General features: G+C 39.4%; 1 protein-coding gene across 1 annotated transcript in view; it reads left to right on the forward strand.

The window, feature by feature from the left end:
- The window catches only part of NRN1L (neuritin 1 like), an 806791-nt gene extending 794116 nt beyond the window's left edge, over positions 1-12675 (forward strand). Inside the window, exon 3 of the mRNA XM_073605035.1 lies at positions 6269-12675. Within this exon, the coding sequence (XP_073461136.1) occupies positions 6269-6557 (289 nt within the window). The 3' untranslated portion in view covers positions 6558-12675. The remainder of the gene's footprint in view (positions 1-6268) is intronic.
- The last annotated feature ends 429 nt before the right edge of the window (positions 12676-13104 follow it).

Genomic DNA, 13104 nt, shown 5'->3' on the forward strand with positions numbered 1-13104 from the left:
GGTTCTAAGTAATTTTCTAGCAAAAAAAAAAACTTTTTTTTGTTTTTAACTTGTAAAGAACACATCTAAAAAAGAGGCCTGGTCCTTAAGTGGTTAAATACCTTCTTCAGCTCTGTGTATACAAAGGAGCATGGGGGAGCTCATGTCCATAATGGGGATGATATTGACACAGCCCCAGATGAATCACTATGACTCAAAATTGATATGGCAAATAACAAAAATGATTTTGCGCAATGATCTAATTTCCTGGGGAAATTCCCTCCAGGCAGGGTATTGTGAACAGAAAAAAAAAAATGTAAAAACTAACTAGTGGGTGCTTAAAGTGCATAAGTGCGTAAAAATAAGTCAATAACAAAGGAATATGTTCATACATTCATAGCTGATGAACAAATCAATGCAAACCGGTGGGTGATATCAAAATACTGGTGAAATCTCCTCTAGGCAAAGTATTGTTAAGAAAATGTTTTTACATAAAAATGAATAAATACATGAATAAATAGCAAAGAAGTAAATTCAGAAATTCATAACTGGTACGTATAAATAGCTTGTGAGTGAAATCAAAAATATTGATATATAATGTACCTGTCATGAAGCTTGGAATAGTGGCTGATTCATAATGCTGGGACAAATACTGTTAGGAGACGCTGATGTCAATTCCAGCCACCTGTCTGTTGCCTGCTAGAATGTGTATTGTAAATAAGTCTACTATGGGATCTAAGAGTCATTAGATCCCCATTGTTGTTTGTGTTAATTAACTCTGCTATTGTGTGAAGAAGAGTCTATGTTGATTGTGTTTTCTGAGCTACAAGACGGCCAATCTGGCCTAAAGGTCATGTCTGAGTCATCTAGGCTGTCTAAAGGGATTAGTTAATTAGCCCATGTTAATTAGGTTTCTGGTCACAGGTGTATGTTCAGAGTAATATGAGCCCGAGGTATGCACCTCCACTTTTAGTGTATAAAAGAGCCTGTATTTTGCAATAAAAGAGATTCCTGTTTGAACTTACATACAGCCTGCCTGGTGTTTGTTCTGAGCTATCACAACTGGATTTGAACGGCACATAGGTGTAGTTCTAATCCCAGAGCATCGGATGACCGAACAATCAGAGGTTGTGATCTGCAATCTGATTCTATAGCAGCAGAGGAGCGTCGGGAGAGTGGAACCGAGCGAGCAGGGGCTCGTTACAGTACCTATACTAATAAATATAAGCAATATATAGTAAATAGTCCAGAAATGAAATAAATGGAGAACTAGGACCTAATAAGATGTTTAACTGTGTTGAAAAGTCCTTAATATGGGATACAGTAAATTTCCAATAGGTGGCTTCTTGGTAATGAAATGTGGTGGTGTTGCCCATAAATAACTTCATATACAAGTGGTCTCCCAGAACTCTCACCTCAAAGTTGATAAAACAAAGCATCTGTGAGTGCGGGTCCGTAGGCGTTACCCCTGCCATATGTCACTAAAGCGGATTGTGGATTTCTCCTTAAAGATCCCCTGCTGTGGTTCCTAAAGCAGCTCCAATATTGCCAGCGCAATGGTGAGGGGAAAGAAAGGAGAGAAGAAAGGGGCTCCACTGGTGTAGTATGTTAAAAGTATGGGGATGTTTATTAAATGAATAAAGGTGGACTCTTACATTTTGGCACAAGATAAAATGCAAATAGAACAAACAATGATAGTGTAGCACTCTCAGCGCCCTCTCACTTCTCCTCCTGTGTACGTCTCGCTCCGGCCAATCCCTACACGTTACGACACCGTCACGTGTCTTTATAATATATTGCTTATATTTATTAGTATAGGTACATTATATATCAACATTTTTTATATCACTCACAAGCTATTTATACGTACCAGTTATGAATTTGTGAATTTACTTCTTTGCTATTTATTCATGTATTTATTCATTTTTTATGTAAAAACATTTTCTTCACAACACTTTGCCTAGAGGAGATTTCACCAGTATTTTGATATCACCCACCAGTTTTTTGCATTGATTTGTTCATCAGCTATGAATGTATGAACATATTCCTTTGTTATTGACTTATTTTTAAGCACTTATGTACTTTAAGCACCCACTAGTTCGTTTTTACGTTTTTAGATCATTGCGCGAAATCATTTTTGTTATTTGCCTTATTTATTTGTGTCACTGTGCACATTTCAGATTTTGCTGCATTTAATCTAGTTCATAATATTTTTTTTTTTTTTTTAGTCGTACAACATTGATAGCGCCAAGGACACCTACCACTAATCTCAAAATTGATATGGTCCAGAACTATTTAGACAAAATAAAAGGTAAATAAAGCACCTGGACCAGATGGCATACACCCATGGATCCTAAAAGAATTGAGCTTTGTCATTTCAAAGCCATTGTTTCTAATTTTTAGGGACTCTTTAATGACTGGAATAGTACCACTGGATTGGCGTAAGGCCAATGTGGTGCCTATATTTAAAAAGGGATTAAAGTCTTAGACCTGTTAGTTTAACTTCTATAGTTGGAAAGATACTGGAGAGTTTATTAAAAGACCACATAGATGAGTTCTTGCAGGAAAAAAATATTCTAAGTAACAGACAGCATGGTTTCATGAAAGATAGAAGTTGTCAGACAAACCTGATTTCTTTTTATGAGGAGGTAGGTAAAACCTTGGACAGAGGGGTGGCTGTGGATGTAGTATATTTAGATTTTGCCAAAGCGTTTAACACAGTTCCCCAAAAATGGCTAATCTGTAAAGTTAAGTCTACAGGCTTGTAAAAATCAGTTTGTAAATGGATAGAAAACTGGCTAAAAAAACAAATTCAGAGAGTAGTGGTTAATAATTCTTACTCTAAATGGTCTAAGGTTATCAGTGGTGTACCCCAAGGTTTAGTGTTGGGACCCTTACTTTTTAATATATTTGTAAATGATATAGGTTCTGGTAATAAAAGTACCATTTCAGTGTTTGCTGATGAGACCAAGCTATGCAGTGGAATAACATCCTTACAGGATGTCTCCAACTTACAAGCCAACTTCAATGCACTGTTTCATTGGGCAACTGTGTAGCAAATGGGGTTTAATGTTGATAAACGTAAAGTTATGCACCCGGGGGCTAAAAACATGCATGCATCATACATACTAGGGGAAGAACAGCTGGGGGAGTCAATGGTGTAGAAGGATCTGGGGGTTCTGGTAGATCATAAGCTTAATAATAGCATGCGATGCCAAGCTGTAGTTTTCAAAGCAAGCAAAATCCTCTCTTGTATTAAGGGAGGCATGGACTACAGAGAGAGAGATATAATTTTACCCCTGTACAAATCATTATCTGTTCATTATGCAGTTCAGTTTTGGGCACCAGTTCAAAAAAAGGGATATTGGGAAAGTGGGGAAAGTGCAGAGAACAGCAACCAAACTGATAAGAGGCATGGAGGAACGATTGGAGGAACTGAATTTATTCTCTCTGGAGTAGAGGAGATTAAGGGGGGATATGATCAACATGTATAAATAAAAGTGGTTAATATAGTGAACTTGGTAGTGAGTTGTTCACTTTAGGGTCATCCCAGAGGACAAGGGGAAAAAAAACACATAGAACTGGCACTCAGAATTGCTGATAGGGAGACAACAACCAGGCAAATATGACTGTACAAAAATCAAAGATTATGTAAAGGAAAGACAAAGTCCATAAATTTAAGTCCAATAGGTGCTGGTGATGAATGATTTGCTAGTTGGGAAAGTAAATGTAACACTGTCAACGAAGGGCAGCTCTTCTCGGGAGTGAAGCCGGCTAGGAATCATCAAGAGGAAAACAAAAAGAAGAGAAGAGCGCCTCTAAGTAAAAATGCTGTATTCCATATAGTAAAAAAAAATGTAGCCACTTACATATCAGTAAAAAACAAGGCTCTCCACAGGTGAATAACAGATGATATAGCTGCGAGTTCAAACACAAGCTCGAGGAGTGTCTATGGTCCGTGGCTGCAATGGTGTCGGAGAACCGGGACGGGTGCCTACCGAACCGCCGCCTTAATTGAAGAATGATGCAACCGACATTTAACATCTTGCAGGGACATATGAGGCAATAAATTACATAGTCACTGGAGCAGTTGTGAAAATTATCAAACAAAAAGAGCCTACCCTTGTGAGTGAAGCTCTTTTGTCCATGATTAACAAACTGACAGGTCTTACATCAGGGCTTATTGCACCTATACATCCCTTTGAGGGGAATAAGGCAATTGCATAGTGCCCTGTTTCAGAGATCTCTCCACCCAGTCAGCTGCGTGTTGTTTCGCAGCCGGCGCATATAAATGTCTCTCCTCCTATTCCCTATCATTACACTCGAGAAAGGAGCGCGTATGCGCCTCACGGGTGTTGCGCATGCTCTGAAATGTGTTGTGTTCCCCTCACTAGCTGACATCACACGCTAGCTCCACGAGCTGTCAACTCCTCTCCTCTGCATGATCGGCTGTTCCCGTCCCGGTTCTCCGCCACCATTGCAGCCATGGACCCTAGACACTCCTCGAGCTTGTGTTTGAACTCGAAGCTATATCATTTGTTATGTGGAGAGCCTCGTTTTTTACTGATATGTAAGTGGCTAAATTTTCTTTTACTATATGGAATAAAGCATTTTTACTTAGAGGCGCTCCTCCCTTCTTTTTGTTTTCCAGAGGACAAGGGGGCACTCTTTACATCTAGAGGAAAAAGATTTCATCTCCAAATATGGAAAGGCTTGTTCACAATAAGAGCTATGAAAATATGCAATAGACTTCCTCAAGAGCTGGTTCTGGCAGCTAAGTAGATTATTTTAGGAAAGGCATGGATTCGTTCCTAAATGTACATAACATAACTGGATACTAAAATTTATAGGTAAAGTTGATCCAGGGAATATCTGATTACCTGTTGGGGGATCAGGAAGGATTTTTTTCCCCTGCTGGAGCAAATTGAATCATGCTTTATTAGGGTTGTTTTTTTTGCCTTCTTCTGGATTAACTGTGGGTATAGGATTGTGTATATATAGGACTATACGTGTGTGTGTGTGTGTGTGTGTAACTCTTTCTTTCTCTCTCTCTCTCTCTCTCTATATATATATCTATATATATATATATCTATATATATATATATATACTGTATATATGTGTGCGTATATATATATATATATATATATATATATATATATATATACTGTATATATGTGTGCGTATATATATATATATATATATATATATATATATATATATATATATATATATATATACACATTTTTGTTCCCCTTTTATTGGTTGAACTAGATGGACTCATGTCTTTTTTCAGCCAGACTAACTATGTAACTATGTAACTATGTAACTAACGTGCGCTGCTCTAAACAAATGGAAGTCAGGATAGAGAATGTTACAAGGAGTCTTGAGTAGTTCTTTCTAATCTTTATACTTTATGTATGTATTTTCAAATTGGCTTCTGGGAACATTTGCTAAAGATTTTCTGTAAATAAATTTCCAGTATCAAAGTCTCCAAAGTAAATATAAAGCCAAAACTATTTTTAATGTTTTTGGATAGAGTAGGGAATATTTTTACTGTCTGTGTAAAGACAAAATGAAGGGAGAAGAAATCTCTGCAAAGTGAGGGAAATCCCCTCTTAGACAGTTCTAACCACAACAGGTGTCCCTAGTAAATTTTACATTTATTCTGTTTCGGTGACATTTCAGATTTTTGGATTTTCCCTTCTGTTCAGTCTGGTGACAATCCTTACTGGAACAGATAGCTGAATCTCCATAGCGAGTAGCGTCAGGGGCTTTAAACAATAGTACCCAAAAAAATAAAAGGTTTGGGCTTTAGATACACTTTAAAAGAAATTGAATGTATGGAAAAAGTTGTCCACAACTGGGAGAACATAGTAGGTAACTCCAGGTGTCTACATGTCAGGGTCATTTTCTAATTCATTGTCCCCGGTTGACTTAGTTTACCTGGGTTGATCACATGGCTCCACCCACTCTCACCTCAAGAGTCTCTATTGGAAAGTGATAAGTCAATAGGTATGAGGGTTTCAAGGACAGATTCTTGACCCAGGGTCAATATTTCTATATCTGAATACACTATTATTACTGAATAGAAATGGATCTGTAATAAAGCACACCTACTAAGTGCTGCTATTGGCAGAAATGGACTGTATAGAGGTGGAAATATAGCTTATGAAATTTGGTTTACAAACCCTGAAATATACTTAAAAATCCTGAATCATAGGATCAGACTGTAAGAGTTTCCATATATATGTATAATGTGTACATAATATCCCCATATTATCTATTTAGATCTTGGGATGAATTTCACAAGTGTGCTAGCAATGTCTTGGTCAACTGCCCTGAAGATACAGCTGCCATATGGGAGTCCTTGAGACAAGAATCAAGAAAAATCCAATACCAGGGAAATCTACATGATCTGTGCTCTTCAAGAAATCAGCAGCTAAATGCCATGGGAGCTGGAGATACTGGCGAAACAAACAAAGAAACACTTCGTGGCCTGGCATATATTTCAAAACACAGTGTAATATCATTTGTTTTTGCTGGAATACTTCAGTGGATTATAGCTGAGCAGACATAACAAATATTTGACTTAAAAGAGTTAACACGTGAACTTTTTTTTATTGACATAAATGTGTTCTTATATCACAGTATATCACAGTAAATATATTGCACTATACCCTTTTTATAACCTACAATAACTATGATAATTAGTTACTACAGAAAAAAATTCTCCCTTTCCTTTTACAGAATTAGACATCTATTTGCAATTTCTAATGTGGAAGAAAATTTGAAGTATAATCTGAATCACAGCACAGTTTCTCTCTCAAGAGCCATCAGCCTTAACGCTGGCAGTGGGCTGGCTCTTGGAAGTCGTTATGCAAATATCAAAATGACTTGATGGATGGATGGTCTGCAGGTGTCAGCATTCCTAGGCAGGTTACATTTGTATGCAGACTACATGTGATACTAAGCCTCCATGATTGAGAAAACTGACATCCAAAGAATGAAAGGGGTGGGCCAGTGACAGTAAAGCTAGGGAGGAAAGGACTAGGAGAGGCTGGTCATCTTCCAGTCAGAAAATGAGCTGGTCTTTATCTAATATGACACAGCTTCTAATGCATTCTAACTATGAGAAACTCAGAGTGTGCAGCGAAATCAAAGTTCAGATTTAATATTTTATCACTGGTCTATCTTTTGTCTTATATTTGATTAATCCACAAGTAAATAATTTGTAAATAAATCAGTAACAAATCTATCTCTATATACAGAAAGCAAGTCTTTCTTTTATGTTATGGGCACAAATTTGTGTGCTCACAAAAATATGGGATAGCACAGCAAAATGCTTTAGATTTTTTAATGTAAACCTAGTCTTGGCTAAGCACCATGCAGCCAATTAAAATGTTCCAGTATTTATTCATCCACTTCAATATAAAGTCATAAGTAGTCTTTATGATATTTTAGTATATGCTTTTAAACCTAGGGGATGCTATTGATAATGTATGTGTAACTGTACGTGTATGTGTTACAATATGATTCTATTTTATAGCCTGTATATTCAGATTATTAGTTTGAAATTGCAATTCATTGTAATACATTTTTGCTAATGTAATCCAGGAACATGGCATCTTGCCAAGTTCCTGGTCCCAAACGATGTTATTAACCATTGGAGGCAGTAATGAATACTACAGCTAATACATCAAATTATGCATCAGCTTTTCAGTACTATTTTGGACCCTAAAGTGTATTTCCACCTTTCTAGTCCAATTTGAGAAACCCTGTCTATATGTTTGTTATGTGTTACCATTCACACAGCATACCTAAAAAGTAATTAGAAATATATGTAGCATTGCCCATGTAGGAGCCGCTGGATAGGATGGGTCCTCTGTTCTTTGCCTCATCCTTTTCAACCTTCTCGATGTTCTCTTATGCCTCGTTTCCACTGAGCGGATCAGTTCGGGTCGGTACAGTTTGAAAGGCCTAGAATGGTCCGGCCTATTCAGGTGAGTGTTTCCACTGCAAGTCGGACCGACAGGGGCCATACGTGGGTTTAAAAAAAATGCCCAGCATGGCGTCACACATCCACCAATCAGTGGAATGTATCGTAGCTCCGCCCTAACCGAACCATTCCATTTTCTATGGCCCCACATCTGAAGCAGGACCCTGAATGGAGCGGTACGGTTCGGTTGTATGGGCCGCTTTCATAATGGAAACACCCAAAATAGCGTACCATACGGAACCAAACCGAACCGATCCGCTCAGTGGAAACGAGGCATTAGTACCCAATAACAATACTTTATCAAAGAAAACAGGCACCAAACAAGGTAATAAAGGCAAACTTATAGCAGAACTTTACCCATAACTTGAAAAAAAGCAAGAACCAGACATTTTGCATTAATAATTATGCTACCAAAATTAGTATGTGCTGTAAACTGCCTCCAGCATTGCTCCTGTTTCTTATTGCCAGAGCCTGCCATTTTGCTGAAGCCCATAGCCCCTGAACAGCAGTAAATCATAAAGCAGAGCTAAACCCATTGATTTAACGGTTTCAAAAAACAGTTATGCCCTGTACACATGATTGGACATTGATCAGACATTCCGACAACAAAATCCATGGATTTTTTCCGACGGATGTTGACTCAAACTTGTTTTGCATACACACGTTAGCACTAAGTTGTCGGAAAATCCGATCGTTCTGAACGCGGTGACGTAGAACACGTACGTCGGGACTATAAACGGGGCAGTAGCTAATAGCTTTTGTCACTTAATTTATTCTGAGCATGCGTGGCACTTTGTGCGCCGGAATTGTCCACACACGGTCGGAATTTACACAAACAAATTTTGTTGTCAGAAAATTTTATAGCCTGCTCTCAATCTTTGTGTGTTGGAAATTCCGATGGAAAAAGTCAGATGGAGCCCACACACGGTCAGAATTTCCGTCTACAAGCTCCAATCGCACATATTCCATCGGAAAGTCCGACCGTGTGTACAGGGCATTACACTCCTGGAATGCTGCGATTCCTAACTCTCACATTTGCTTGTGATCTCAACCATACTGTCCAACCATCAAATGGTTGGTGTCATAACTGATCACATGTGCAGCACCAGGCAGTTGCATATCAAACAGAAGCAGCTTCCTTGGATGTAAAGGATAGGAGGGTTTAATTCAACTTTAAGGCTGTCAGCAGATCGGCCTCTACAAACCCCAATAGTGCCTAAAAATATAGAGCAACTGAGCATGTGCAGAGTAAGGTGAAACAGTGTATAACTGGATTTTACAGTATAGACACGTTTTAATGTTTTAAACAGCTATAACTGCAAAAGGGGCCAGCCTGAAGCTAGCAGGCCTGGCAAGACTTAATTTTCTGACTAAAGTTCCACTTTAATATATTATCACCCATAATGCTTGGTAACTAGGCAAGCATAAAATAGATTAATGGGAATAACACAATTTAGCATACAAAGTTATGAATGGTAGGGACTTGGAATAAGATGACATTTTGAGCCCAGATCAGTATAAACAGTAGCAACGCTACCTCAAATGCAGCAGTGAGCAGTAGTAACATTTAATCTATGGAGCGCTGGAACTATACTGCCAGAACATATTTATGGTGGCGACGCTAGTCCTAGACTGACTGCGTATGCACTGTCCAAGAGAAAAGGAGGATGGTAGTGGAAGGGGCAGGGGAATAAAGGGGGCTTGCAGAATAATTAATAAGGGAAGGACAGTCCTTTGAGAAGTTTTTGTTGGCTAGTGTTGAGGCTTTTCTAAGAGCATTGGTGTCCAGCTTCCCCACAACAATAACATGTGAGGGTGATAACATGTCCCCTTGTTGGTTCCTTTCTCTGAATTTAGAGTGGACACAATCTGCTTTATATTTGTCAGAGACTTGTGCATGCTTGCATGAGTTTCCATTACCTGCAACATTGTTTGTTGCAATTTTCACTGTGCCTGTGCCACCTAGGTCAGCAAATCGGGTACTGCTGAAGCCATTGAGGCTCTAGGGTTAGATGTGGTTGGCTGTTCAGCTTCTAACTCCATCCTTGACTTATCACCATCTGATATACATCCACCCCCTTGAGCCAGCCATGTGGAGAATTTCTCTGTCTTAAGTGGGGACTTTCTCTGAGCAGTTTGTTCCTGGATTCTTCTTGTATAACAGAGCCTCCTCCTCTCTAATCTCCTTCACTAATTCCAAAAAGGTGGGAGCAGATCTGGGTCCCTTGAGAAGAAGTTTGTACACTATAGGGTGATTTGGGTGAGCTCCTTGTAAGACACGATCTAGTCAGACGTTGATGGCCTCTCATTGATATATACAATTTTTTTTAAAAGGATTTGATGTAGGATCTTGTCTACCTGAGTTATGAAGTCACAAAGGTTCTCCCCTCTTCGCTGGTGAAGGTTCTTGAACTTGTATAATAATCCTGGGAGTTTCTCTACTTGTTCAAACACAGCATACAATGCCTCAATATGGTCCGAGACTACATAGTCCCATACCTCCCAATTTTTTGAGATGGGAACGAGGGACACCTATTAGCAAAAGTATGTAGGCATAGGACACACACCCTGCCATGCCAAGTTAAACCCACTATTCCTTTATACTGGCTTTTGAAATTTACAAATGCAGCAATTTAGAAACTGGGAAACACTTTTTCAAAGATATAACGTGCATTTTATAAACAACTATGTCCATTAAACCAAAATGAGGGACAAATGAGGAGGAAAGAGGGACATAGGGACTTTGATTCAAATCAGGGACAGTTGGGAGCTATGCAGTCCTGCTTTCCCAGCTTAAAGTTATGAATCACTTCAGCAGCAGGACCATTGAGACTCTCACTAATTCTCTGTTATTTTAAAGCCTCAGGGATGTCTCACTCTTCTAGTGCTTGTGAAGTTTGGTCCATCCATGTTTCAAAGTCTACTCCAGATGGAACTGGGCTCTTCCCTGAGAAGAACCGTAGCTTCCGATATCCATGATTGGGTTTAATGGCACAGACCCATTCTTGGCAAAGCTTTGCACTAACTTCCCTACATTAGTGAAGAAGGAAGCAGGAAGCAGTCCTGAAGTAGATGTGGAAGTGAGGGTGTTCATTATCTTCGCTGCCACAGTCTGACTTCAGCTCTCAGGATTGGTATCTGACACTTGTAGCTGGATTAAAGGGGCTTCGACTTCCTATGTCAGATGGAAATGGTCTCCCAGGAAACAGGCAGAGATGTCCTTTCTCCACTCTAATAGCACATAAGCACAAGTAGAAGCTGCATCCACCTTCAAGTCTAGCATTTGCACTCTCTTCTTTATGGCTTTACTGCTTGGTGGATCTGCTCCTCAGTCCATTCATTCCCTGGCACATCGATCACCACACACAGTTCCAGTCAGCCATTTTGATCTTGGCTCCACTCAGAAGCTGCAGCAAGGTCCATGATGATTTCTTCTGGCTTGTTATATAGACTATGGGTACTCAGATGAGCCTCCACATGTAGCGCTACCCCTGTAGGGTCCCCTGTTCTTTGCCTCAACCTTTTAAGAACAGGCCCTCTGACACACCACGTTAAGTTTACAAACATACAATACCAGAGGAATTTACTGAAACTAATACTTAGTACCCAATAGTAATACTATATCAAAGAAAACAGGCACCAAACCAGGTAAAAAAGGCAAACTTAATATAGTGTCACCCATAATGGTTGGTAACTAGGCAAGCATAAAATGAATTAATGATGGGAATAACACAATTTAGCATACAAAGTGATTAACAGTAGGGCCTTGACATATGATGATATTTTGCATCCATATCAGCATAAACAGTAGCAAGGCCACCACAGAATAATTATTATGGGAGGGGCAGACCCTTGAGATGTTCTTCTGCCAGCTATTGTTAGGGTCCTTTCAGAATGTTGGTGCAGTCCCAGTTTACGTTCATGCAGTATAAGTACATCATAGGTAATATATAAGCATGGCACAGGTGCAAGGTAGATTTGGTTCAGATGTGGTAAAGGTTCGGAATAATGCGGTATAGGGTTGAAATAGGTGCAGTCTAGGTTTGGGATTAGTGCGGCATAGTATGAGTGCAGTATGGATTGGGTACACTTGGTGTCCTGATCTCAGTGGCTCAGTCCCTGTTAGCAGTATCAACAATGGGAGAAAACCTCTAATGATCAGTGGTGGGAAGAAGAGGCTGAATGGACGCTTCAGTCTCCCTGAAGCAGTGGTGCAGGTGCTGTGGTGTGGACGGTGCTGCACTGCCCCCGGGGGTCCTCACTCCCAGTGGCAGGCTTGGATCTCTACTGGTATGGTGTCCCGCTGTCAGGAAAAAATCCAGACAGAGGTACTCTCTTTCTCTCTCTTTAATTCCCTCATGCCAAGAGGAAGAACTTTCCCGGGCAGTTTATTAAAAATCATCTCTCCACTCCTCCTACTACACAGTGCCTAATGGGATATATAGTGTAATGAGTGTATTCATCTCATTATATGGCTGCCGACTCAAACTACAACTCCCAGGATTCTCAGCACACTGCATAGAAGTCTATGGGCTTGCTTGACATCAGCTCTCCCCTTACTGGCCGTAGGAGAGTGGTGCAACATAACATCAGTATTTCAGTAGAGGAGGTGAAGAATAAAAGGTAATATCTCCTTCTTCATATTGCTGTAGCCCAGCACCTCACTACACATATATATATTTCTTACTAGTTAATAAAAGTACCATGTAATTTTTAGTTTTGCTAAAAGTACCATGTAATGTGCAATTAGGAGACAAATTTAAGTACATTTTTCAATGCATTAACGTACAATGAACAACTCAAATATTGAGATATTTAACCCTTAGGACCCTGTTAGGGCAGTGTGCACATGTGGTTTACAACTGAGCATGAAGATCTGTCAGCACAGTACAGACAGGGTTAGTTATGGTAAAATAACTCCCCAGACCCACCAACCCTCTTAAGATTACATAAAAGGGGAAAACCTGATAAAGGTTTTCAGCAAGTAAAAAGGCACTTTAAATAGTAAAAAAATATAGGAGGGAACATGTTACAAATATGAAGAAGGCGTTAGCTTAATTTGGCTGCAAAAGTGGAAGTACACTTTAAGAAAAAGAAACTCCTGTTAAGACTCCCATAATGCATTGAA

The sequence above is a fragment of the Aquarana catesbeiana genome, linkage group LG11 (assembly GCF_042186555.1).
Source record: "Aquarana catesbeiana isolate 2022-GZ linkage group LG11, ASM4218655v1, whole genome shotgun sequence".
Classification (NCBI taxonomy): Eukaryota; Metazoa; Chordata; class Amphibia; order Anura; family Ranidae; genus Aquarana; species Aquarana catesbeiana.